Genomic DNA, 25,172 nt, shown 5'->3' on the forward strand with positions numbered 1-25,172 from the left:
ACAACACCCGAGGCGCTCCGCCCAGAGCCCGGAGGTGTGCGGCTGGGCGCTGTGCGCGTGCGCTCGCCTGAGCTGTGGCGGGAGCTGGAGCGGAGGTAGGAGCTGAGGCTCCAGGGGTCCCGACGACACTTGCTGGCTGCGTGACCTCGGTCACACCAGGGCCATTTTGCTGACAAGACAACAGAGGCCGGGCGCGGGGGCTCATGCCTGTAATCCAGCACTTTGGGAGGCCGAGGCGGGCGGATCACAAGGTCAGGAGTTCGAGACCAGCCTGACTAACATGGTGAAACCCCGTCTTTACTAAAAATACAAAAATTAGCTGGGCATGGTGGCACAGGCCTGTAATCGCAGCTACTCTGGAGGCTGAGGCAGAAGAAATCGCTTGAACCCGGGAGGTGGAGGTTGCGGTGAGCCGAGATCCTGCCACTGCACTCCAGCCTGGGTGACAGAGTGAGACTCCGTCTCAAAAAAAAAAAAAAAGACAACAGAGGTTCAGAGCCTGGTTTTCTGATGCTTCTTACCGTCTTAGGAGCACAATGTTTTAACTTCTCCCAAAGCTCAAAGGCTCAATGCTTCAAGCAGCTGGACAACTCTGGGATTTTGTAGGAGGTCACATCTGAGGCTTTAGTAGGAGTTATCTTTGCCCAGGGGAGCGAAGACGCAGGGAGGATGTTACAGATAGAAGGATGCCATGTGCAAAGCCGCAGAGGTCATGGCAGGGCCTGGATGTGCAAGCCCCTCCCTAAGAACTAAGGCTAGGAGCTTATGATGCTGGGCAACAGACAAGACTTGAGGGAGAGAAAATCCGGATCAAAAAAGAGCTAGATGTTTTTTAGAGAGTTTGACTATTCTGTATTCTGAAGGCCATGGAAGCATTTGGAGCAGGGTGAGACGTGAACTAGTGTGGGTTTTACAATCCCTCCGGCTGCTACCAGGTGGAAGTGGATTGAACGAGGTTGAAGGCAGCAAATGAGGAGGCTGCTGTGGTTCTTGTCTAGTTCCAGGCAGCCTTAGTGAGCAGAGGCAGGGCTGAATCGCAGCCCTCTTAGCCAGGCACTTTGTGCAGTGAACAAGCATCCCTGCATGGGACCCAGGATAGGGAGGCAGGAGTGATGGAGAGAACTGGAAATACAAGATGTTTAGGAGGTGGGATCTTTTTTTTTCTTTTCTTTTTTTTTTTTTGAGACAGAGTCACTCTGTCACCCAGGCTGGAGTGCAGTGGTGCAACCTCAGCTCACTGCAACCTCCACCTCCCAAGTTCAAGCGATTCTCATGCCTTAGCCTCCTGAGTAGCTGGGATTAGAGATGCACGCCATTGTGCCTGGTTAATTTTTGTATTTTTAGTAGAGATGGGATTTCACCATTGTTAGCTAGGCTGGTCTCCAACTCCTGACAAGTGGATCCGCCTGCCTTGGCCTACCAAAGTGCTATGATTACAGGCGTGAGCCACCACGCCCGGCCAGGAGGTGGGGTCTATAGGTGTTGGTGATTGAGGACAGCAAAAGAGGCATGCAGGATGACAGCAGGATCCTGGCTTAGCTAGGTGGATGATAGCTGAGATAGGAGCACACAGGAAGACCAGCAACTTAAGGGGGAAGAAGATGAATTTGTTTCTGGCTGTGCTGAATTTGGGCCGAGGGGACATATCCACGAAGCTGTTGGATATCCATGTATGGGACTCGAAGGGGTGTTTGGACTGCAGCTGTAGATTGCCTTGGGAGTGGTTGTATAATCCAAAGTGAGTGCGGGGAGACGAGAAGGTCTAAGCCTGGGACCTGGGAAACCCCAACAGTTAAGAGACACCAACAAAGGATGTGAAGGATGCACCTTGGATGCTAGGAGCTGCTGACAGGAAAGCTGAAGAGACTCTGCATGGGCTTGTGTTATCTATTGCTGCATAAAAAATTATCCTGGGATGGCCAGGCATGGTGGCTCACACCTGTAATCCCAGCACTTTGGGAGGCTGAGGCAGGCAGATCACCTGAGGTCAGGAGTTCAAGACCAGCCTGACCAACATGGAGAAACCCTGTCTCTATTAAAAATCCAAAATTAGCCAGGTGTGGTGGCACATGCCTGTAATCCCAGCTACTCAGGAGGCTGAGGCAGGAAAATCACTTGAACACTGGAGGCGGAGGTTGCGGTGAGCCGAGATTGTGCCATTGCACTCCAGCCTGGGCAACAAGAGTGAAACTCTGTCTCAAAAAAAAAAAAAATTATCCTGGGATTTAGCACGTTGAAGCAATTAGCACCCATTATCTCGGTGTCTGTGGGTCAGGGATCTGGGCATGATGCCACTGGGTGCCTCTTCTTCAAGGTCTTTCAAGGCTGCAGGCAAGGTATTGGCCAGGGCTGCTGTCTCATCTGAAGGCTCATCTTGAGGAGGATCCCCTTCCAAGCTTCTTCACATGATAGGATTCAGGTCCTCATAGGCTGTTGGACTGAAGACTTAGTTTCCCACTGGCTCTTGGGTGGGGGCCTTTCTACAGGGCAGCTTACAACCTGGCAGCTGGTTTCTTTCAGAGCAAGTGAACGAGAGAGGCCATACAAGACAGATGGCATGTCTTGGAAGTGATATTCCATTACTTTTGCCATATTCTCTTAGCTAGAAGTGAGACCTGAGGTCCGGCCCACACTGAAGGAGAGGAGATCCTAGCAGGGCTGGGGGATTATCAGGAGCCCTCCCAAAGGCCACTGAAGAGAGCAGTCAAGATGGTGGATGGGGTCAGCTGGCTGCTCAGAGGTCATCTGGTAAGGACTAGGAGCTGTTGGTGGCCCTGGCGATAGCCGATCTGGGCTGGCCGGTGTGTCTGGAGTCAGATACCACATTGAAGTATGTTGACAGGTAGGATGCAGGGAAGTGAGAATGGTGAATGTGAGTTACTAGTTGGAGGCTAGAGCGCTTTTATGTCACCCAGAGATGTATGGGTCAGAGAGGCATTCCCAGGTGTGGAATGGACTGTGAGAGCTGGGACAGGCACTGGAGTGGGATATGGCTTTTTCTCAGATGAGAGGTTCTTGGGCATGTTTAAACACTGGTCGGGGGGCAGGGTAGGAGAGATGGAAAGGTGGGTGGGGTGAGTAGGCAGCCTCTATTATGGCCCTGATGGCCCTTGCCTTCTGGTATTAACACCCTTGTGTGATCTCCTCCCAACAGCATAGGACAGATGTGGTTGGATGTTACTTTGGAGATTCAGTTACAAAAAGACTGCAGCTTTGCTCACTCTGAGAGAAGGCAGCATCCATGTCTTGAGGACACTCAGGCAGCCTGGGACAGGCTTGGGGAGTGAGGAGCTGGGACCCTGGCCAACAGTCATGCTGGACTTGCTCCAGGACACATCACCTTGGGGTTTGCTCTTCCCACATCAGTAGGCATCCAGCACTGGGGCAGCTGCTTCAGGACATCACCGAGGACAAGTCTCCTCCCCACTCTGGTTCCACTGTCTGTAGCCTGTGGCTTTCATCCTCAAGGGCTCCATGCGACCGCTGCACATCCAGGTACTGCATCTGACCCATGTATTGAGCCAGCTCAGCTGTGATCAACCACAGCCTTTTTCCTCCGTAAGAACCGCCCATTGGCGTGGTTGTGAACTGAGGCAGAGGAGCTGCTGTGGCAGTGGTAGGTGATGTGGATCTATAACGGATTGCTTACAGTCTCAGTGGATTGCTGCTAGGCCCACCCACCTGAATTTACATATTAGAGGGCCTGACAGAACCCAGTTCACGAGGGGCAGCTCTGGCCTCATGATCACTTGATGTCCCCCAGTCATCTCTACCAGGGTCCAGTAGCCTGGCAGAGCTGCTTTGTGAATGGTGTCTAGTTCTCTACTATAGATGGCCTGGTCTTGCTCCAGAACCCTAGGGGGTCTACTTTGTGGTTTTCCCACCAGAGCTTGCCGTAAGCTTCACACAGCATGTCTTCCCATCATGTATGCCTCTAGTATCATGGGGTCTGTGGGTCCTATAGCCTGAGGGACAGCCTTTGATGTCATGTGACCCAGAGATATGTGGGTCAGAGCAGCACTCCCAGATGTGGAATCTGCTACCTGCAGAACCCAAAGAGGCCTCTAAGCATTGCGCTTGCTCTTCTGTGATGGAGTGTGCGGGGGGGATGTTCTGGTGTGCCCCAGACCACCAGACCCCTACAAACCTCACTGATGTGGCAAGCCCCTAATTCTTCATAGGGTTTAATCTTCTGCCCGCTGGAGCACATATGTCTCATCAAGTTTTCCATATACTTGTCACCTCCTGCTCATCCATCCTGATTAGCACATTGTCATTGACACCATGAACCAGTGCAGTGTTCTGCAGGATGTTCAGATGGCCCAGTCCCCTTCAGACTGTGATAACAAAGGATGGGAAAGGTACCATTGGCCTGGGGCAAGACCATATGTGTGTATTGTTGGCCCTTCCTATGAAGGCAAATGGTCCCTGATAGGGATGAAAAAGTGTGGTGATCAGATGGAAGGCTATACCCTGAGAAGCAGAGGCCATGCTGATCTGTCTGTGCTAGCAATGACACCTGCATGGCACCTGTGGTCAGGGCTACCACTTGGCTGAATCTGCAACAGTCCGTTGCCATTCTGTTTATTTTTATAAGGTCGGACTGATGAATTAAATAGGTACGTGGTGGGGGATACCCTCCACACGTCTTTGGTCTTCAAGGGTGGCACCAATCTCCGCCATTTTCTCTGGTGTGTGATGTTGTTTATGTGCTTGCTCTCTTGGCCGGGGTGGGTGGCGGTGATAGTGGGGTCTCAGAGGCTTTCACCTGACTTATACTACTATCACTCTCACCCCATAGACCAAGGAACCAGTGCAGGCATTTTGTTTACTACACAGGATGTCTATCCCAGTGATATATTAAGCTTTATCTTGATGGTCCTATGCCAGTTGCACCCACTTTGCTTCTCACGCCTAAGCACTACCATCTGGCTTCTGTTACCTGGGGATTGCTGTCATCCCCATGGCTATCAGGGAGCCCAGTTCTGTAGCAGCATCTCCTACTGTCAGCCATGGCCACCCCTGAGCCTGCTGTAGGGCGATGAAGAAACTGAGACTCAGATCTGTTTATTAAGCTACTATTCATTTAATGTTGCAGATGCCACCCTCTGTCCTGTGTGTAGTGGATACTGCAGTGAATTAGCCACTGCCTCAGCTCTCAAGGGGAGATAACTTCGGTTATTTCACAAATACAACAAAATCCCACAGAAACCTAGATATGGGGTTCAAAACTCAAGAGAAGAAAATGGAGAATTCTCCAAGTCTCAAAAGGCAGAAAAAGAAAAATACAGGGTTTAAGATTCTTCCTGGGGCCTGAAAGCTTCAGGAGATGAATAACTCCTCCCTTCTCAAGCCCAGTTCCAAGGCGCAAGGCTACTTGTGCCAGCAAGATAGCAGAAGCAGGACAAGAGCTGGCCGGAAGACACCTACCCTGGCGGGAAGACATGTACCCGTGAAGATCGAGAAAGAGGCCATCCGGGTACAACGTAGCAGTTACGTCAGACTAGGACACTTCCTGTTTACAGGAGACTATAAAACCTTTGCCCCGTCCTCACTTGGGGCTGATGCCATTTTAGGCCTCAGCCCACCTGCACCCAGGAGCTCCTTAAAACAGCATGTTGCTCCACACCGCCTCGTGTTGTGTGTCGGTGCGCTCTCAGGGCTCGAACCGATACAAGAACCTTACAGAGGGTAGTTATTAGGCCTGGTCACACATGTCCCATGACTTCTACTTCCTGGCATATGGTAGGGTGGCAGTTTCCTGCCCTCTGGAGGCTAGAAGCGGTGGCCAATTGAATGTGAGTGTGAGTGATGTGTGTAACTTTCTGACAGGAACTTGAGGAGCCACTGGATTCCCCGCAGCTCATTGTGGCTGTGGTCATTCGTGATTACGCAGGCCGGCATTGCCCAGCCTCTCTGGCGAATACAGAAGCCTAAACTTAGGTATGCACATTTGGGTGTGGTCCAGGCTGGGAAAGTCCCAGATGAAGTCCCAGAGGATCACAAGGTGGTTTCTTCCCCAATCTGCCTGTGTTTTTAGGACAAGAGCAAGGTGGAGAATGGGACCCAATCTCATTCCAGCCCAGCGGTGCTGTCACAAGGTGTGTCTTGGGGTGCCTGTAATAACTGGGGGCCTACAATCTGCACCAGGCTGTGAGTCAGCCTCAGGATGCTGCAGGGGACATCCTGCAGCTTGGCTCTCTTGGCTCCATCCTCATGACGCTGGAATTCTATAATAGGGTGGGGAGACTGGACAGGGAGGCAGGTAAATGAAGACAATCAGGCGAGAATTAAGATGCTCGGAAGGAAATGAGACTGGACAGCCGCTCCAGCGAGGGTGCCCACAAAACCCTCTTGAGGACATGATGTGGCAAGGAGCCAGCTCTGCGGGGGAACAGGCGTAGAGCCAGGAGCAGGAACAAGCTTGGAATAGCCGAGGGACAGAAACAGAGACCCACATGGCTTGAGTATGGTGAATGCAGCATGGATGCCAGGGGATAAAACAGGGGCAATCAGGGAGGGCTTTCCAGAGGAAGAGGCCCGAAGAACTGTGGAAGTTAGAGTTGGGGAGAGGCGTCCTGGCTGTGTCGCTTCCTCATTGCGCGGCTTTGGTCAAGTTATTTGACCTCTCCAAGCCTCAGGTGGCCCTCTAAAACGTGACTATAATGACTGCCCAGCAGGGTTGTTAAGAAGAGTGCCCGAGGCCTGGCGGCGCCACGTGGAGCAGGGCGCTGGGAGGCTGCGGCCCTGCGGCGTGGCGTGGCGCGGCGGGAGCGCGTGGAGCCCAGGAGGGGCCCCGGCACGCCTTCCCCCAAGCTGACCCCAGGTCACCCCTGCTGGGCGCCCGAAGCGCCCGCACGCGAGGGGGCGGTCCCCGGAGGCTCCGCCCCGACGGTCCGGCAGCGGCCCAGGCCGGGAGGTGGAGCGCGGCTGCCGCCAGCTGATCCACTGACAACTGCTACCAGCTGGAAGGCGCGCAGGGCGAGAGGTGGCGCGTCCTCAGCTTTCCAGTCTTCGATTCCGCTCGCTTTCCGAGTGAGAAACGTAGGTGTCTTGTCTTCCGTGAAGCAGCGTCTCCTCTCCGTACCTCCTCTGTGCTGTCTCTTTAAGAGGTCAGCGGGCTGCTTCGCCTCTTGGGAATTTGATTGGTCGGTCCCACCTTTTTTTTTTTTTTCCCTTTTCCTCCAGTGATGGCTTATTCCTATAGGCTGCTGGAGGTTAGAGGGCGGGCCTGAGTGATAACAGGGACTCTGGGACTTGTGGGACTGTGGCCGTTTTCGCAATTTGGGCTGGACGAAAAAGACGGTCCTGCTTTCCCGGTCGCCGCTGTCGGGAAGGGCTGCAGAGTGTCCACGAGACCCGCGGCCCGGCGAGCTGACCCCGCCTCGCCTTTCCTGCCTAGCCGTCATTCCGCGGAGCCGGTCGCGCGCGCTCCTTGCGCGACGCTCCCCGGCCCCGGCCGCCTTGTCTGGCGCTGGAGGCCGGAGTCCCGCGGCCTGTGCTGGGTCCGCGCACACCCAGCGGCTGCAGATGGGTGGCCGGGGCGGCCGGGCCTGAGCGCGGCCCGGGCTGTCAGGTAAGGAGGGGCCTTCTCCCCGTCTCCTGCCGCAGCTAGAGGGGGAGCCCCGTCCCTCGCCCCGGCGGGAAGCCCGGCCGCCGTTCCCCTCCTTGCTCCGCGAGCGGCCCATTCCTGCTCGGGCGCAGCTCGGACGGCCAAGGCGGCGTTTGGGAGGGAAGGCCCTGGCTGTGGGAACCCACGGGAGGAGCGCCGGGCAGTCGGGAGTCGCTCGGGGCGCGGGGGCACGCGAGGCCCGGGAGGGAGCCGCACGCAACGGCGTCGGGCTCGGCCCCGGCTGGAGGCAGTGCGGGCGGAGATCCGGACCTCGGCGACCGGGTCCGGCGCGGGGTGGCGGCACGGGCTCCAGCCCCACGGTGGCCGCCCGCAGCGGCCGAGGTGCTCCTGAGCCAAGCCTGCCGCCGGTTCGGGGCTTTGCTGCCCCGCGAGGGGCCGTGTCGAAGCCTCCGCTCCCCCTGGACTCGGGGAAGGCGGGTGGGGGCTGGTTTTACTCTCCTCTCTGCAGTGAGGAGGCGCCGCGGGGTCGTCCAGTCCCCAGCGGGGCTTGGCGGTGCTGGAGATTCAGTTGTTCCCATCATGACAACCTGTTGAGGACTCGTGTCGTGCCAGGCCGTGTTCTGGGGGACCGAGTCCTGAGCACTTCCGGGATAGAGGGTAGTAAACACCCAGACGCGGCTCGGGCGCTTGGAGACAGCTGAGAAGGGAAGGCTTCTCAGAGGAGGTGTCAGGAGAGAGCTGGGGGAGAGCCAGCACAAAGGCTTTGAGGAACGGACCAGCTCAGCAGGTGGAAGGCAACCAGGGAGGGCACGGTGCAGGTCAGATTGGGCCCAGGCCTCCCCATCTTACTGGGGTCTCCGGCTTAGGACAGGGACCACACGCCTGCCAGCCCCAAGGCGCCGAAGGACAACAGGGGAGAGCAAAGTAACTTGGCCTCTGCCCTGTGGAGCCTTCCCCACCTTGTCACCCCTGGGCTCCACCCTTTCTCACCACCCTTAGGCCCTAGGGTTTGTAAGCTCAACAACCCGTTGGTGTGGGAAGCATTGAGGGCCCCTCTCCCCAGCGTTTCCCATCTGGTAGCCGTGGGTGGGGTTTGGTCAATCCTGTTGCACAGATGAGAGCAGGGAAAGCTGAGTCCCAGAGAGGAGAGAGAAGGCCTTATCCAGTCGTTCTCAGCGGGTCCTGCATTGCGTGACCATGACCTGAGCCTAGCCAGCATCCTGTCCCCCAACTGGGTGGGAGGGAGGGAGGCAGAGGCCCCTGGAATGTTGTGAGGCTGGGAGACTCCTCCCAGGTGGAAGAAACAGTCTGTCCCAGTTTCCCTGTTCCTGGGAGGCCTGGGGTTGCCCAGGGTGCTCTGCACCCCAGGAATTCCTCCTCTGAGAATCACCCCTGGGCTCCACCCCTTCTCACCACCCTTAGGCCCCTATCATGAGCTGACCAACCCCTCCCACTTCCTTGTCAGTGCTTGGGAGCATCAGTCTAAGAGAACTAAGTAGAGAAGGCTGAGGACTGACCCCTTCTCTGCCTCTCCTCTCCTCTGTATAAGGGTACAGTAATTGTCCTCTCTCCCTTAGAGGGCGATGCCATTGTTAAGTGTGTCACCACGTGTAAAGCACTGAGCACCATATCTGCACGTAGGAAGTGTGCATCCTATTAACTAAAAGTCAGTGCGGGCCAGGCGCGGTGGCTCATGCCTATAATCCTAGCACTTTGGGAGGCTGAGGTGGGTGGATCATCTGAGGTCAGGAGTTTGAGACCAGTTTGGCTAACATGGTGAAACCCCATTTCTACTAAAAATACAAAAATTAGCTGGGTGTGGTGGTGCACACCTGTAATCCCAGCTACTCAGGAGGCTGAGGTGGGAGAATCGCTTGAATCCAGGAGGCGGAGGTTGCAGTGAGCCAAGATCGCACCATTGCACTCCAGCCTAGGCGACAAAGCGAGACTCTGTCTCAAAAAAAAAAAAAAAAAAAGTCAGTGCTTCAGTTATTTCGTAAGCTTTGATAGGTAATGTCAATCCTGGTATGGCCAGCAGCCCCATAACCCCAGTGTGGTTGCTGGATCAAGTAGCAGTAGGGGCACCACCTGGGATCCTGTGGGAAACACAGACTGTCAGCCCTACCCCTGCCCTTGGGAGCAGCATCTGCATGTTAACAACACCAGGGTATTTGCCATATCAGGTCTGAGAAGATAGCTCTAGAACAAGCCTGGTGCGCTTGACCCACAGGTGGAGAAACCGAGGCCTGGAGAGGGGCACCTGGCAAGTTGTTGACTGGGGGCCTGGGCTCTGGAGACAGACAGCCTGAATTGCCGGCCTGGCAAGTGGCTGCCCCTCTGAGCTCCACATGCACAATGCGGATAACATAAGCACCTCCCTCCCAGGGTTGGAGGCCAGGGCGCAGAGGTTGGGCACAGAGGTTGCTACATTGTTGGCAGGGGCGTGGGGGCAGGGAGAGCAGCTGACACCTCCTCTGTCTTTCCTCAGACCCCACAGCAATGGGGGCTTCACAAGGGGTCCATGGACCTGGGAACCAATTCCTTTCCCTCCTTGCCCTTCAGTCCCTTCTCTGGTAATCCCAGCAACTTGGGAGGCTGAGGTGGGAGAATTGCTTGAACCCGGGAGGTGGAGGTTGCAGTGAGCCGAGATCGCGCCACTGCACTCCAGCCTGGACGACAGAGCAAGACTCTGTCTCAAAAAAAAAAAAAAAGAAAAGCAGCAACCACCTTTGTACATGTGTCGCTTTTGTAGATGTTTACCTCCCTGGTTTTGTTTGATCCTTATGGCACCCTTATTAGGCAGATGTTGTCCCCATGATACTTGGAGGGGGAGTGACTCACCCCAGGTCACACAGCAAGCACGTGGCAGAACCAGCAGTGCAGCCCCGTCTTGTTGACTCCATAACCTGTGTTAGCTGGAGGTTTTTCAGTGGTGAATTAGAGAAATCAGACTCAAATTGACCTAGGCAGAAAAGGGGATTTGTTGGGTTTTATAACTGAAAAGTCCAAGCGGGTAGGACTGGCTTTAGGCTGAATCCAGCGGCTCCAGTGAGCTCATCAAGATCTGTCTCCATCCGTGTCTCAGCTCTCCACTCCTCCGTGTCGGCTTTACTCTGAGGCGGGTCCCTGAGCGTGAGGTCAAGGTGGTACAGCCTTGACTTACTGAGCTCAGCAGAGAGTGTTTCCTCAATTGTCAATGAGAATCTGCCCTGAGACTTTTGCTCTAATAATTTATTCGAATAATAATTTAGATCAAAAGCCTCAGGGCAGATTTTCATTGGCCAGGATGATGGAACATCCTGACTAGCCAGACTTAGTTCACAGGTGCATTCCCTGGGTTGTGAAGGGTTAGAGTCAGGCATCCCTAAACTTCCAGAGAGTCTAGAGTCTGGGACCTAAGTTTCTACCTCAGGAAAACGGTGCTCTTACCAACTGGCAGGAGCCTGGATGCTGGGCAGGCAAAACCAGAAGCCCACCCCGCCCTCCATACCCTGGACTCTGCTTGACTTCCCGACTCTCCTACTCCCTGCCCCTGCTCCTCCCCACGGGCTTCTGTGCCGCAAGGGGCCTCTCAGCTTGCTGGTGACTGCTGGGTTCCTGGCCTGCACCCTGGCCCTGCCTGTCTTGGGGCTACGTGACATTCCATCCTGGGTCAGAGTTGGTGCTGGGCTGCTAGGACCAGGCATTTGCTCTGCCTTGCTTGGCTTTATAATAGGGGTGGGGATGGCTGGTCATGGTGGCCCACACCTGTAATCTCAGCACTTTGGGAGGCTCAGGCAGGTGGATCACTTGAGGTCCGGAGTTCTAGACCAGCCTGGCCAACATGGCAAAACCCTGTCTCTACTAAAAATACAAAAATTAGCCAGGTGTGGTGGTGCACACTTGTGATCCTAGCTACTTGGGAGGCTGAGATGGGAAGACCGCTTGAACCCAGAAGGATGAACTTGGGAAGCAGAGGTTGCAGTGAGCCGAGATTGCACCACTGCACTCTAGCCTGGGTGACAGAATGAGACTTTGTCTCAAAAATATATAAATAAATAAATAATGGGGTGGGGAGGAGAGGGCTGTAGAATCTCCCTCCTTCATCAGGTCACTGATATTCTCAACTCAAAGTTACAAGGTATTATGTCATGCCACCAGAAGTCATGCAGGAGGCGCGCTGTACACCCGCTTCCAGCTGTAAGCTCCTGCATGCTCAGCGTGGTGGCCCAGTCCTCCAGGGGTGCAGGAAGACAGTTCTGGACACCACGCCCTCTACTGCCCCACACAGGTGCAGATCCCCCCATGAGGCATCACATGCCTTTGCCTCAACCAACCGCTGGCCAGGAGCAGAAGGGCCACCCTTCTTGACTTTGACCAGAGCCACTCTGCAGGGCATGCTAGCTGTAGGGGAGGACAGTTAGTTACTCATTTGGTGGACTGTCCTATGCATTGCAGACATTTGGCAGCCCTGGACCCTGCACACAAAAAAATCCACAGTCCTCCATCCCCTAGCAGTTGCCATGTCAAACTAGAGCAGTGCTCCACACCGGCTCCACCCCAGAGACCACTGGCTGAAATTAATGGAGACTCAACTTCTGGTGCTGGGGAGGGGCCCCTGCTTGAACACTAGGTTTTATGGAGGGATCCTGAACAAAATAGTAGCTTGTTAGTGAGGAAGAAGGGGACAGTGTCTGGTGGGCGGTGTTGGCCTCAGTTGCAAAACATCCAGTGACTCAGGCCAGAAACTGCACCATCAGCCTTCTTTGGCCTCTTTTCTTATTCCCTGTGTTTGATCTGTCAGTGGGTCTTGTTGGCCGAGCCTCCCAGAGGTCTCCCAAGTCCCTCTGTTCCACCTGCGCTGCTGCCACTAGTGCAAGCCTCTGTCCTCTCATGCCTGGACTGTTGCAGGAGCTCCTCATGGCCTCCCTGTCTCTGCTCCTCCTCCACTTCAGTCCCTTTTCACTGGCATCCTGTCCCCACAGAAACCAGACCTCTCACTCCTTGTGACACCCTTCTGATTGCACTTAGAGTGAAGTCGAGTTGCATGTGGGACCTGGCCCTGCCAACCTTTCTGGTATCAGCTACCCTGGCCTGTTTTTTGCCCTTGGGGCAGGCCAAACCTGTTTCTACCTCTGGACCTGTGCATCTGGATCTCAGGTGATTCTCCCTGGAATGTTCTTTATCTCGATCTTTCCAAGGCTGGCTCTTGCTTATTTATTGAGATCTCGGCTCAAAATGTCACCTTGTTTGACCACCCAGTCCAAGCAGTACCTTTATATTCATTGGGATTTGGGCTAGCTGTTGAAACAAAGGCTAGGATAATAAAATAGATTATTTTTATCTATGCATGATAGCCTCTGTGCAAGCAGTCCAGTACATGCACGGAGGCCTCGTTGTGCTGGGGACCCAGACACCTTCTTTCTCATTGCTCTGTTACCCTTGTACAGGGTTTCTGCCTCGTGGTCTGAGGAGGCTGCTCTTGCTCCCACTGTCGTATCTATATTCCAGCCACCGGGAGGGGAGGAGGGCATGACCTGAAATTAGCAGACCTCACTCTGCTTGTGTCATATGTTTATCACAAAAAACAGTTATATTTAAAGACAAGTCAGGGTTTTTATCTTTGTTGGGCCTCTGTTGTAGAGTTTACGTCTTCACACCATGGGATTAGATCAAATGACAGGCTGAAGGACTGTCAGCCTGTCTCAGCTTGTGTCCAGTTGGATAAAACTCAGCCACATGGCCACACCCAGTTGCAGGGAAGCTGGGAAAGGTCCCCATTGTGCTGGGAAGCGATGTGCAAGCTAAACTCTGTGGGTTCCGTCACTAAAGAGAAGGGTAGATGTTGGGGGATCCCAGCAGTCTCTACTGTGTTTCTTGTCATTCTGCTCCACCTCTGTTTTCTTCACTTAGCATTTGTCTCTAGAAGTTTGCGTTTTTTTTTTTTTGAGACAGGGTCTCACTCTGTGGCCTAGCCTGGAGTGCAGTGGTGTCATCATAGCTTGCTGCTGCCTGGATCTCCTGGGCTCAAGTGATCCTCCCACCTCGGCCCCACCGAGTAGCTAAGACTACAGGTATGCACCACCATACCTGGCTAGTTTTTTAAACTTTTTGTAGAAATAGCGTCTTGCTATGTGGCTCAGGCTGGTCTCAAACTCCTGGGCTCAAGTGATCCTCCCACCTCGGCCTCCCAAAGTGTTGGGATTACAGGCGTGAGCCACCGTGCCCTGTCAAGTTTGCGTTTTTTTTTTTTCCCAAGTTTGCTTTTTAAATAGGGTTTTCATGCTCGTTATTGGCTTCACCTCGCTGTGAGGGCAGGGCCTTGTCTGCTCTGTTCCATGCCATGTCCAACCACCTAGACTTGTGCCTGGCACCCAGTAGGTGCTAGTTCAGGTCTGCCGAGCAAATGAAAGCATGTGTGGGCTGGGCATGGTGGCTCATACCTGTAATCCCAGCACTTTGGGAGGCCGAGGTGGGCGGATCACGAGGTCAGGAGATCGAGACCATCCTGGCCAACGTGATGAAACCCCATCTCTACTAAAATACAAAAAATTAGCTGGGTATGGTGGTACATACCTGTAGCCCCAGCTACTCAGGAGGCTGAGGCAGGGGAATCGCTTGAACCTGGGAGGCAGAGGTTGAAATGAGCCGAGATCAGGCCACTGCACTCTATAGCCTGGCAACAGAGCAAGACAACGTCTCAAAAAAAAAAAAGCATGTATGAATGAAGGGTGGGCTTCTTTGCCCCCTCCCAACAGCAGGGAAGGAGCCGTCTTCTTTCTTAGGATCTACTATGTGTGAGGCATTTGTTCTCTTTAATATTCCCCATCACTTGAAGATTGCAGCTATGGCCTCGTTTTATTATTTTTAATTAATTAATTAATTCTTTTTTGAGGCAGGGTCCCACTCTGTCACCCAGGCTGGAGTGCAGTGGCACGATCATAGCTCACTGCAGCCTTGAACTCCTGGGCTCAAGCCATCCTCCCGCCTCAGCCTTCCTATTAGCTGCGACTACAGGTATGCACCACTATACCTGGCTAAGTTTTGTATTTGTTTGTTTCTTTTTTTTTTTTTTCTGAGATGGAGTTTCACTCTTGTTGCCCAGGCTGGAGAGCAATGGTGCGATCTCAGCTAAACTCAACCTCTGCCTCCTGGGTTCAAGTGATTCTCCTGCCTCAGCCTCCTGAGTAGCTGGGATTACAGGCATGCACCCCCATGCCTGGCTAATTTTTTTTTTTTTTTTGAGATGGAGTCTTGCTCTGTCGCCCAGGCTGGAGAGCAATGGTGTGATCTCAGCTAAATGCAGCCCACGCCTCCCGGGTTCAAGGGATTCTCTTGCCTCAGCCTCCTGAGTAGCTGGGATTACAGGCATGTGCCACCACGCCTGGCTAATTTTGTTTTTTAGTAGAGACAGGGTTTTTCCATGTTGGTCAGGGTGGTCTCGAACTCCTGACCTCAGGTGATCCACCCGCCTTGGCCTCCCAAAGTGCTGGGATTACAGGTGTGAGCCACCGTGCCTGGCCCTAATTTTGCATTTTTTTTTTTAGTAGAGGCGGGGTTTCTCCATGTTGGTCAGTCTGGCCTCAAACTCCCAACCTCAGGTGATCCGCCTACCTCAGCCTCCCAAAGTGCTGGGATTACAGGTGTGAGCCACCGTGCCCAACCTTTTTTTTTGTTTGTTTTTGAGACAGAGTCTTGCCCTGTCGCCCAGGCTGGAGTGCAGTGGCACAATCTCAGCTCACTGCAAACTCCACCTCCTGGGTTCGAGCCATTCTCCTGCCTCAGCCTTCCAAGTAGCTGGCACTACAGCTGCATGCCACCATGCCCGGCTAATTTTTGTATTTTTTAATAGAGATGGGGTTTTGGCATGTTGGCCAGGCTTGTCTTGAACTCCTGACCGCAAGTGATCCGCCTGCCTTGGCCTCCCAAAGTGCTGGGATTACTGGCATGAGCCTCCACACCCGGCCAATTTTTGTATTTTTTTGTAGAGATGAGGTCTTGCTATGTTGCCCAGGCTGGTCTGGAACTCCTGAGCTCAAGCAGTCCTCCCTCCTCAGCCTCCCAAAGTGTTGGGATTGCAGGTGTGAATGGAGACTTGATCCCAGAGCCAGTGAGTGGCCCACTGGAGCAACCTGAGCCCCAGCCCATGGCCTGCCCCCTTCAGAGTCTTCCCTCCCTTTCATCCAGAGGTGTTCCAGTGTTTAAGGGCTTGGACCAGCAATGGGAATATTCCTAAGTCCCCCCAGCCCTGTCTTGGGCTGCTGTTGTTCAGGGATAGCTTTGGCGACAACACAAGCAGGGCTCCTGTTGCGTTTCTGCAGACCTTGCTGACAGGCATGCAGCTCACTGGGCTGCTCCTTGCTGAAGGGGAGGCCTGGGCCCTTGATGTGTTGTCGGGACACATCTTTTTTTTTTTTTTTTTTTTTTTTTTTGAGATGGAGTCTCGCTCTGTTGCCCAGGCTGGAGCACAGTGGCACCATCTTGGCTCACTGCAAGCTCTGCCACCTGGATTCAAGCAATTCTTCTGCCTCAGCCTCCTGAGTAGCTGGGACTATAGGCACATGCCGCCATGCCCAGCTAATTTTTTTTTTTTTTTTTTTTTTTGTATTTTAGTAGAGATGGGGTTTCACCATGTTGCCCAGGCTGGTCCCGAACTCCTGAGCTCAGGCAATCTGCCCGCCTCGGCCTCCCAAAGTGCTAGGATTACAGGCATGAGCCACCGTGCCCGGCCACATCTTTTTTACTTTTTAAAATTTACTGAAGTACACCTACGACTTAGGAGTCATCGGTGTGTGGCTCGATGAATTACCACACAGTGAACACACCTGTGTACCCACCACCTGGATCTGACACCCAGACACTGGCAGGCCTCCCCCAATTACCATGCTCTTCATCTCCCCAAAGGCGCCCTGTCTGCATTTCTCCATGGATCATATGCCTGTCAGCCCTTTGCCTGGCTTCATGCTATATCACTTCTGAGAGTCATTTGTGTTGCCTGTAACAGTGGGTCGTTCTTTTTATGCTGTGCAGTGTCAACTGTAGGAACCTGCCACCATTTATGCCCATGCTCTGGGGCTGCTCCCCGCCTGGGGCTGTCATCCACAGCCTTTACAAGCATTCCTGGTGAAGCAGAGTCATGGGCATCCGGCCCAATCTGTTCAAATCATTCTAAATGTTGGCATCTGTTACGTTCTGGTGCCCCAGGCCACACCTGGATCACCCCGAACTCCCTGCGGAAGTACCTGTTGCTGTTCCCTGAGAGTCCTCTAGCTTAGGAGTCTTGGTTTTCCAACCAGACCTTCAGTCCCCCAACCCCAGAGTGGTTCCCAGGACCCCAGACCACCAGCTTTCCTGTCTTCCAGGCTAGACTCGACCTCTCGTGCTCAGAGTGTCATGTGGGCCCCTGGCTTGTGGGCCCACCCTGTCCCTGGCTTCACCCTGTAGCCTGGCCATTGCAGATGCACTTGCCCTGCCCCTCTGTGGTACAGCCTCTTCCCCCAGCCGTGCATCTCCCAGGCACGGCTCAGTGTCCCCTCCATCTTTGTCTTGATGGAGACTTGTTTCCCTTGAGGGAGACAAGGGCCGGAGGATGCCACTGAGGAGGGCATGGTGCCCAGCTCTGGCCCTCAGCAGTGCTGTGGCCTCACATGAGTCAGTGGCCTCTGAGTTCTGTATGGTGTGGCGGGTTGGAACCATGGCTGACCGCTACCAAGAACTCCCCACGTGTTTGCCTTGTTTGAGGCACTCAGCATCACCACAGCCTCACTTGTTACACCCATTCCATGGTGGGGGGTCACAGGCATGGAGAGGACAGGAAGGAAGGGGCAGGGCTGGGCTGTGAACCCAGAGCCTATGCTCTTACCCATGCTGCTCTCATGGGCCCTCAGGACTGAAAGAAGCCAAGTGGCTGTGCCTTGCACACGGAGATGCTCAGCTGAGGGGGTGGCTTTGTTACTGTTTGCAGGTCGTGAGATAGAGCCTGAGATGGGGGACTGGGCCCCTGCCTGGGGGATTGGGTTGTGACCTGTGTGGAGCCCCACACTGAGCTGCAGTGGGTGGGGAGGGTGGTTTACAGGGGTGCTCTGTGCAGCCCCTCTGATTTTCCCCTGGGAGTCCCAGGTCCAGAGGAAGGAGGACAGTGGCCCAGGCCACACAGCTCCTGCGCTGCTCACTGGGCGGCTGTCACTCCCCCAGGGCTGGCTGCTGGCAGGATGGACACCCTGGAGGAGGCGACTTGGGCCAATGGGAGCACAGCGCTACCCCCACCCCTGGCACCAAACATCAGTGTGCCTCATCGCTGCCTGCTGCTGCTCTACGAAGATATTGGCACCTCCAGGTGAGGCAGTCACAACGCTGGGCAGGCTCACTGAGTGTCAGTGGCTTTTCCTGGTGTGGGGGGGTGGTGAGGGTGGGGCAGATTGTGTGCTGGAGAGGAGGTGGATATGTGGCCTCGACAGTGAGCCAGCTCCTGTGCCCATCCACCAGGGTCCGGTACTGGGACCTCTTGCTGCTCATCCCCAATGTGCTCTTCCTCATCTTCCTGCTCTGGAAGCTTCCATCTGCTCGGGCCAAGATCCGCATCACCTCCAGCCCCATTTTTATCACCTTCTACATCTTGGTGAGTTCACTGCAGTTGACAGAAAAGCCAGCTCCAACTGGGTTAAACAAAAAGGGAATTAACTGCTTCTATAATGAAACTAAGCTTCAGGTATGGCTGGATCCAGGCAGTTAAATGATATCGTTAGGATCTGTTTCTGCATCTCTGTTCAATTTGGGACTTATCTCAGATGAGTTCTCTTCATATGGTGTTGAAGATGGCCAAGAGCAACTTTGAGCTAGCATCCTGCCTCTACACCTCAGGCAGACAGTGCCTGTTTGCTGATAGTGCCAGTATAGACCTGGGATTTCCTCTGACTGGCCCACCTAGGATCCCTGAGCCAAGCACCGTGGCTAGCAAGGAAAGGGGTACTGTGAAGCTGGGAGGGCAGCCAAGCATCCTCATCCCTGAGCCAAGCACCGTGGCTAGCAAGGAAAGGGGTACTGTGAAGCTGGGAAGGCAGCATCAGCTCAGCTGGACCATATGGACTGAGGGAGCCCACAACAGAATTGGGGAGCTGGCACTAGAGGGGAGGGGAATGGATGCTGGGTGGGGAAAATGCCCACTGCATCCTCCATCCATTTGTCCCCCATCTGTCCTGAAACTTCTCTGGAGAAGACATCTTACTTGCTGGGATAGGCTGCATTCTCACCACTTAGTGGTCCTGGCACATGTTGCCTGGGGAGAGGTGTCAGGGCTGTGGTTGAGAAGGCAGCTCCAAATGTGGGCTGTCCCGGTATAGGCGCCAGGTGTGGGCTCCAGGTGTGGGCTGTCCCAGTATAGGTGCCAGGTATGGGCTCCAGGTGTGGGCTGTCCAGGTGTGGGCTTTGGGTGCGGGCTGTCCTGGTGTGGGCTTCAGGTGTAGGCTGTCCAGGTGTAGGCTTCGGATGCGGGCTGTCCTGGTGTGGGCTTCGGGTGCAGGCTGTCCTGGTGTGGGCTTCGGGTGCAGGCTGTCCTGGTGTGGGCTTCGGGTGCGGGCTGTCCTGGTGTGGGCTTCGGGTGCGGGCTGTCCTGGTGTGGGCTTCGGATGCGGGCTGTCCTGGTGTGGGCTTCGGATGCGGGCTGTCCTGGTGTGGGCTTCGGATGCGGGCTGTCCTGGTGTGGGCTTCAGGTGCGGGCTGTCCTGGTGTGGGCTTCGGGTACAGGCTGTCCAGGTATGGGCTTCGGATGTGGGCTGTCCAGCTCCCTTCCTTCAGGGTGCCCTTCCCCTGCCTGTAGGGCCTGCCTGACTGGAGTCCTCCCTTCTCTGTGGCCCTTGGATACCACCACATGAGAGCTGAGTGGCTCCCTGGTCCCCTCTTTGTGGTCTAGCCCAGAACTTCCCAGTCAGAGGAGTGGGCTGTGGGCAGGCAGAGAGACAGACAAGGGGCTGGGGAAGCCTGGAGGCTGTAGTGGCCTGATGTCCCTCACACCTACCAGATGGTGGTAGACAGGACTGGGAACTGAGGCCTGCTTTCTTTTCTGCTTCTCTCCCACTGCTTCTCTCACCATTTATTCATTTGTGTATTTATTCAACAGATATTAAACACCTGCTGTATGCGAGGCAGATGTCCTTTTGTGGGGTGGGGGGAGTGCAGGCAGGGAGAAAGAGCCAGGGCTAAATGTCCAGGAACATATAACAGGGCCCAGCCCATCAACTTTTGGGGACTTTGTCCTAAAGAGTTCAGGAGGCAGTGTTAAGAGTGGACTCAGGAAGTCCAGCTCTGAACCCCAGCCATGTTGCTGTGTGACCTGGGGCCAGTGGCTTGGTCTCTCTGTGCCCCAGTGCCCTTCTGCATAGCAGATGTTGACTCTGCTTTAGCTATGGTGTTCACGTGAGCACCTATGAAGTCGTCTGCATAGCTGCAGCCCAGTGGGAGCCTGGCATACAGTAGGCGTGTGGCAGTTTGTTGCTTTTGCTGCCTGCCCTGCTGACACAATTTCTCATGGCACAAAAGACAGAGTATATATGGATCTGGGCATGTGTCAGAAATGCCAACTGAGACTCACAGAAGCCAGTTTCTGACTGAGAAACTGGGCAGTTCCTGGGCCTCAGGCACAGCAGGATTTGGGGGCACAGCAGGATTTGGGGGCACAGCAGTGCTGCTGGGGCACCATCTCCATCTCCCACTCAACCTGGGATCTCCCTGATGGCCCTGCTGTCTTGCCATCTGCCCTTGTGGCAGCAGGGTGGTGTCCATGGTGCCAGGCTTGCATGCCCTCCGTCTGCCTTTCCCAGCAGCTGCACCTAACATCCTGGGTCTCTCTCTCATGAGGCTCCCTTGGGTCCTATGCCCTTCCCTGAACCAGCCCTGAGGCCAGGGGAATGGCACACACCACTGGCCAGTGCTGTGTCCCAGGCCCATCCCTGAAGCCAGGAGTGGTGGACTCAGCCTCACCTGGATCCACCGAAGTGGGGATGAGGAGGGAGAGGAAGGGGATGGATATACCAGGCCGATAAGTGCCACAGATGCTGAGCAGGCACTTTTGCGAAACCTGCTGGGCCGGTGGCTTCCCTAGAGGTCTCCGCACCTCTTCTCGGTGACCTTTTGCCTGGTCCCGCGTGCCTCAGAATTAAAACTATGAATACGATAATAACAGCAAATGTATACTTGGCCTTTCCTGGGTGCCAGGCAGGCTTCTGCTGCATCTGTTAACCCATCTGACCCAACAATCAAACACAGTAGTTTTGTTTCTGCCCCCATTTTATAGATGAGAAAGCTAAGGTACAGAGCCAGGAAGCAGCAGCCTGCTGCTTGTGATGTGAACCTGGCCCATCTGGCTCCACCGTGCTCACTCCTACTCACCAGCCCAAGTCTGTTGGTGCTAGCCAGGAAACTGGGGCCCCGAGAGGGGAGGGCCAGGCTGGAAGTCACTTGCAGTTGAGGGTCTGCAACTCTGTGAGCCTTGCTTCCTGGAGCCTGATCCCACCTCCCTGTGTCCCACCCTGACTTGCCCCTTCCTCCTTTCTGACCTCAGGAATCAAAGGCTCCTGTAGATATGGGGGTGGGCTTGCTGCCCCTGCCAACGCAGAGGCTCTTGTTCCCTGACTGCCATGCCACTCCCTTGCCCACCAGGTGTTTGTGGTGGCGCTGGTGGGCATTGCCCGGGCCGTGGTATCCATGACGGTGAGCACCTCGAACGCTGCAACTGTTGCTGATAAGGTGTGGCTGGGCCCTCTGAGGGAGGCCGGGGAGGCCTGGCCTGGGGTGGGCTGGGGATGCTGGCCTGGGCTGACGCTGTGCCCACTCTGCGTGCAGATCCTGTGGGAGATCACCCGCTTCTTCCTGCTGGCCATCGAGCTGAGTGTGATCATCCTGGGCCTGGCCTTTGGTGTGTGTACCGCTGGGCTCTTGGGCCCCGGTGACGCTCTCCCCTGCCCCTCCCTGGCTGTGGGCTGACTCTGGTGTGGTCACCTGGGCTGGCTCCTGCCTACTGACCAGCATGTTTCTTCCAGGCCACCTGGAGAGCAAGTCCAGCATCAAGCGGGTGCTGGCCATCACCACAGTGCTGTCCCTGGCCTACTCTGTCACCCAGGTAAGAGGGTGGGTGTGGGCAGGGGACGCCAGCAGTCAGGGCACCAGGCACCCGCTGCGTCTGGGTCTGGGTCAGGTTTCCAGTCTTTATCACCTTCAGAGTTCTCAAAACCTCGCACCTGAGAAATCACATGGGGTGCTTGTTACCGAGGCACGTTCTGGGGTCCCCTGGAGATTCGGATCCAGTGGGCCAGGGCGCCAGGGTGGGAGGCTCAGGACTTGCCGTTTTAATAAGGAGTTCAGGTAGGGACAGTGCAGGTCCGCAGACCCCCCTGAGAAGCATGCATCTAGAGGCCCCTTTCTTAGATTGGGGGCGGGGACTGCACCTTGTCCATCTCTGCCCCCTTCCCCATGTGACTCAGCCCAAGACTGGGCCGGCTCTGGTTGCTGCAATCAGTTGGGCAGGACATGGCCAGGGAGCAGGCTGGGGCAGGTGAGTTGAGGGTCAGGCCAAGAGGCTGAACTTGGTGTGGTGGAGAGCTTAGGGGGCTTTGCATCAGGGAAAGCCCCTGGGAGAGAGAAGCCTTGAGAGCCTCTCCCTTCATCCCTTCCTGCTTGCCCATGCAGGGGACCCTGGAGATCCTGTACCCTGATGCCCATCTCTCAGCTGAGGACTTTAATATCTATGGCCATGGGGGCCGCCAGTTCTGGCTGGTCAGCTCTTGCTTCTTCTTCCTGGTGAGATTCAGGCTGGGGCAGCTGGGGCGGCTGGGGCCTCAGGGCCAGGTAGGGATTGGATTCCTGGGTTTCTGCCTGTGGGTCTGGGCTGGCGCCCCCAGCACCTTCTCAGCCCTGCCTGTCTCTGTAGGTCTACTCTCTGGTGGTCGTCCTTCCCAAGACCCCGCTGAAGGAGCGCATCTCCCTGCCTTGTGAGCAGCTGGCCGGCAGCTCTGGGACAGGCGGGGATGGGAGGGGTCTACTGAGCCACTGTGGCTGGGAGCTGGAGAGCCCTGGGTGAGAGGGAGGCCTAGAGGGGCCCTGGGGGACACACCAGGCTTGAGGGTGGTAGGTGCTGGAGGCAGAGCCTGGCCTGTCCGGGGTGGGACTTCATGACTCACCCTGTCCGGCCACCAGCTCGGAGGAGCTTCTACGTGTATGCGGGCATCCTGGCACTGCTCAACCTACTGCAGGGGCTGGGGAGTGTGCTGCTGTGCTTCGACATCATCGAGGGGCTCTGGTGCGTGGGGGCCGCACGGCGTCTACCTCGTGGGGGCATGGGAAGTGGGCGGCAGGGTGTCCACCCACTGGGGGCATGGGGAGGTGTGGAGTCAGCATGGGACTGGGAGGCCCCGCTCTGACCCGCCTTCTCCGCAGCTGTGTAGATGCCACAACCTTCCTGTACTTCAGCTTCTTCGCTCCGCTCATCTACGTGGCTTTCCTCCGGGGCTTCTTCGGGTGAGTCTGTGGCCGCCGGCGCCCCCGCGTGGCTGTCGGCGGAACTGCGCCTTCTTCCAGCATGGGGGTGAAGATTGAAGCCGAGGCTGTGTATGCATACAATGCGCATGCGCATGCACATACGTACCTGCACATGGGCACACGCATACAGATACACATGCACATGCACACAGATATACGGACACCCACCCAAATGTGCATGGACACGTGCACATGTACATACAGCTGCACAAGCGTGCACACATGCACATGCACACATGTACACACAAACATGCACATACGGATACACATGGGCACATGCACACAAACATGCACATGCACACCCACATGCATGCATACACACATGAACACGTGCTCAACATATACATACATGTAGATATATGCACATATCCACATATACATACATATATATGCACATTGTATGTACAGTACACACAGACATACTCTCCCCACAAGAGAGAGAGTGACTGTGCACGTTGTTCTACATTGCTGGTTTTTACTTAATAATATATTAACTCATTCATTCGCAAGCATTCATTGAGCACCTACGGTGTGCCAGATACTGCTAGAGCCAGAAGATGCGAGGCCCACAGTGGATGCAAATCCCTGTCCTCACGAAGCTTGTACCCTGCTGGGGGAAGACTTAAGTGGGGAGCAGGTTTGGGGTGGGAAGTCAGTTGGATTCTCTGGGGGTGAGTACACTGCTGTGCACATGTGCATCTGCAGAAGCGTCTGCGAGATGGGATGCTGAAGACGTGGGATTGGGGGTCCCACTCCAGGCCTCTAATGTGGTCAGAATGTGCGTGTTTTGTCCTCCCTTTCTCACCTGCCAGGTCTTGTGGGGAGGGGATCAGCCTCCCACCTGGGTGAAGCTGGGAGAGGGCCAGACTTTTCCATGGCCCCAGCTTGGATCTGTGCACACAATTTCTCCCCTGAGCCTCAGGCTCCTTTTGGTAAATTGGGTGTAGTGTGTCTGCCTTGGAGAGTTGCCCTGAGGGCCGAGGGACCAGGTCAGAGTGGAGTGGGTGGTAACATGAGCAGCAGGGCTCACAGGAGTGGGGGCGGAGGCCACAGCCAATGTCTCCTGAGTGCTTGGGCAGGCACTGTTGAAGGCTCATGATTTATGTCCGTTCTTCCTCCACACGGTGTCCACGCACCCATTTCACCATGAGGAAGCAGGCACAGATGCCCCCTGCCTGAGCTCACAGCCAAGGGGAGGAGGGCTGGGTTCCAAAACAAGTCTAGATGGGCTCTGGGGTCCAGCTCACAGGCCCACTCGGGGTGGGTGTCAGGCAACTGTTGGTCGATTCCTTCCTTATCTGGTGGCCCCATCAGCCTGGAGGGGAAGACTCTTCTTGAATCACTCAGTGAGGCTCCCGTGCCCCTCTCTTCCTTTTATCAGCTCGGAGCCCAAGATCCTCTTCTCCTACAAATGCCAAGTGGACGAGACAGAGGAGCCAGATGTACACCTACCCCAGCCCTACGCTGTGGCCCGGCGGGAGGGCCTGGAGGCTGCAGGGGCTGCTGGGGCCTCAGCTGCCAGCTACTCGAGCACGCAGTTCGACTCTGCCGGTGGGGTGGCCTACCTGGATGACATCGCTTCCATGCCCTGCCACACTGGCAGCATTAACAGCACAGACAGCGAGCGCTGGAAGGCCATCAATGCCTGAGAGCGGCTGCTAGGGCCTGTGGAGGACAGGCCAGAGAGGAGGCCAGCAGGCCCAGAGTTCCCCGGGGAGGAGGACCAGGTCAAGGGATCTTCTGAGCCCTGTGTGGCCCTGTTCCTACATGAGTCTGGAGGCCCCACCTCCCTGGGACTCCCAATCCCCTTTGCCATCTCTGCTCTCACTGGGGACCCTCCTCCCCTTCCCACCTGCTCTCATACTGCTCAGTGACATGGCCCAGGCTTTCCTTCCAGGGCCATGCTTGGCAAGGTTGGCTGAGGGTACCTTCCTTCTCTGCACCCTTGGCACCAGGGCAGGGCTGGCTCTCCCAATGCCTCCATCCCATCCCCATGGTGCTTTGGCCTCCTGAAAGCATCCACCATGGTGGATGGACTGAAGTGTGTATATTTTCTTGATCTATTTTTTAATAAAAAGGAAACGGAGCAGAA

General features: G+C 55.4%; 1 protein-coding gene across 7 annotated transcripts; it reads left to right on the forward strand.

Annotated features, from left to right (window-relative positions):
• Positions 1 to 31: 31 nt before the first annotated feature.
• TPRA1 (transmembrane protein adipocyte associated 1) lies at positions 32 to 25,172 on the forward strand. 7 transcript variants are annotated; one of them, XM_054551298.2, is made up of 12 exons: positions 32 to 95; positions 3,155 to 3,495; positions 17,747 to 17,888; positions 18,038 to 18,170; positions 21,206 to 21,292; positions 21,389 to 21,461; positions 21,586 to 21,665; positions 22,232 to 22,342; positions 22,473 to 22,618; positions 22,739 to 22,841; positions 22,979 to 23,059; positions 24,462 to 25,172. In XM_054551298.2, exons 3-12 carry the CDS (start codon positions 17,764 to 17,766, stop codon positions 24,651 to 24,653), a joined length of 1,131 nt encoding a protein of 376 aa, XP_054407273.2. In that variant the 5' UTR covers positions 32 to 95; positions 3,155 to 3,495; positions 17,747 to 17,763; the 3' UTR covers positions 24,654 to 25,172. The 7 variants fall into 7 exon arrangements, with proteins under 7 accessions (XP_054407273.2, XP_054407274.1, XP_054407275.2 ...); XM_054551299.2 differs by having other exon boundaries at positions 22,473 to 22,533; XM_054551300.2 differs by lacking the exon at positions 21,206 to 21,292.

This window comes from Pongo abelii, chromosome 2 (genome assembly GCF_028885655.2).
Source record: "Pongo abelii isolate AG06213 chromosome 2, NHGRI_mPonAbe1-v2.0_pri, whole genome shotgun sequence".
In the NCBI taxonomy this organism is placed as follows: Eukaryota; Metazoa; Chordata; class Mammalia; order Primates; family Hominidae; genus Pongo; species Pongo abelii.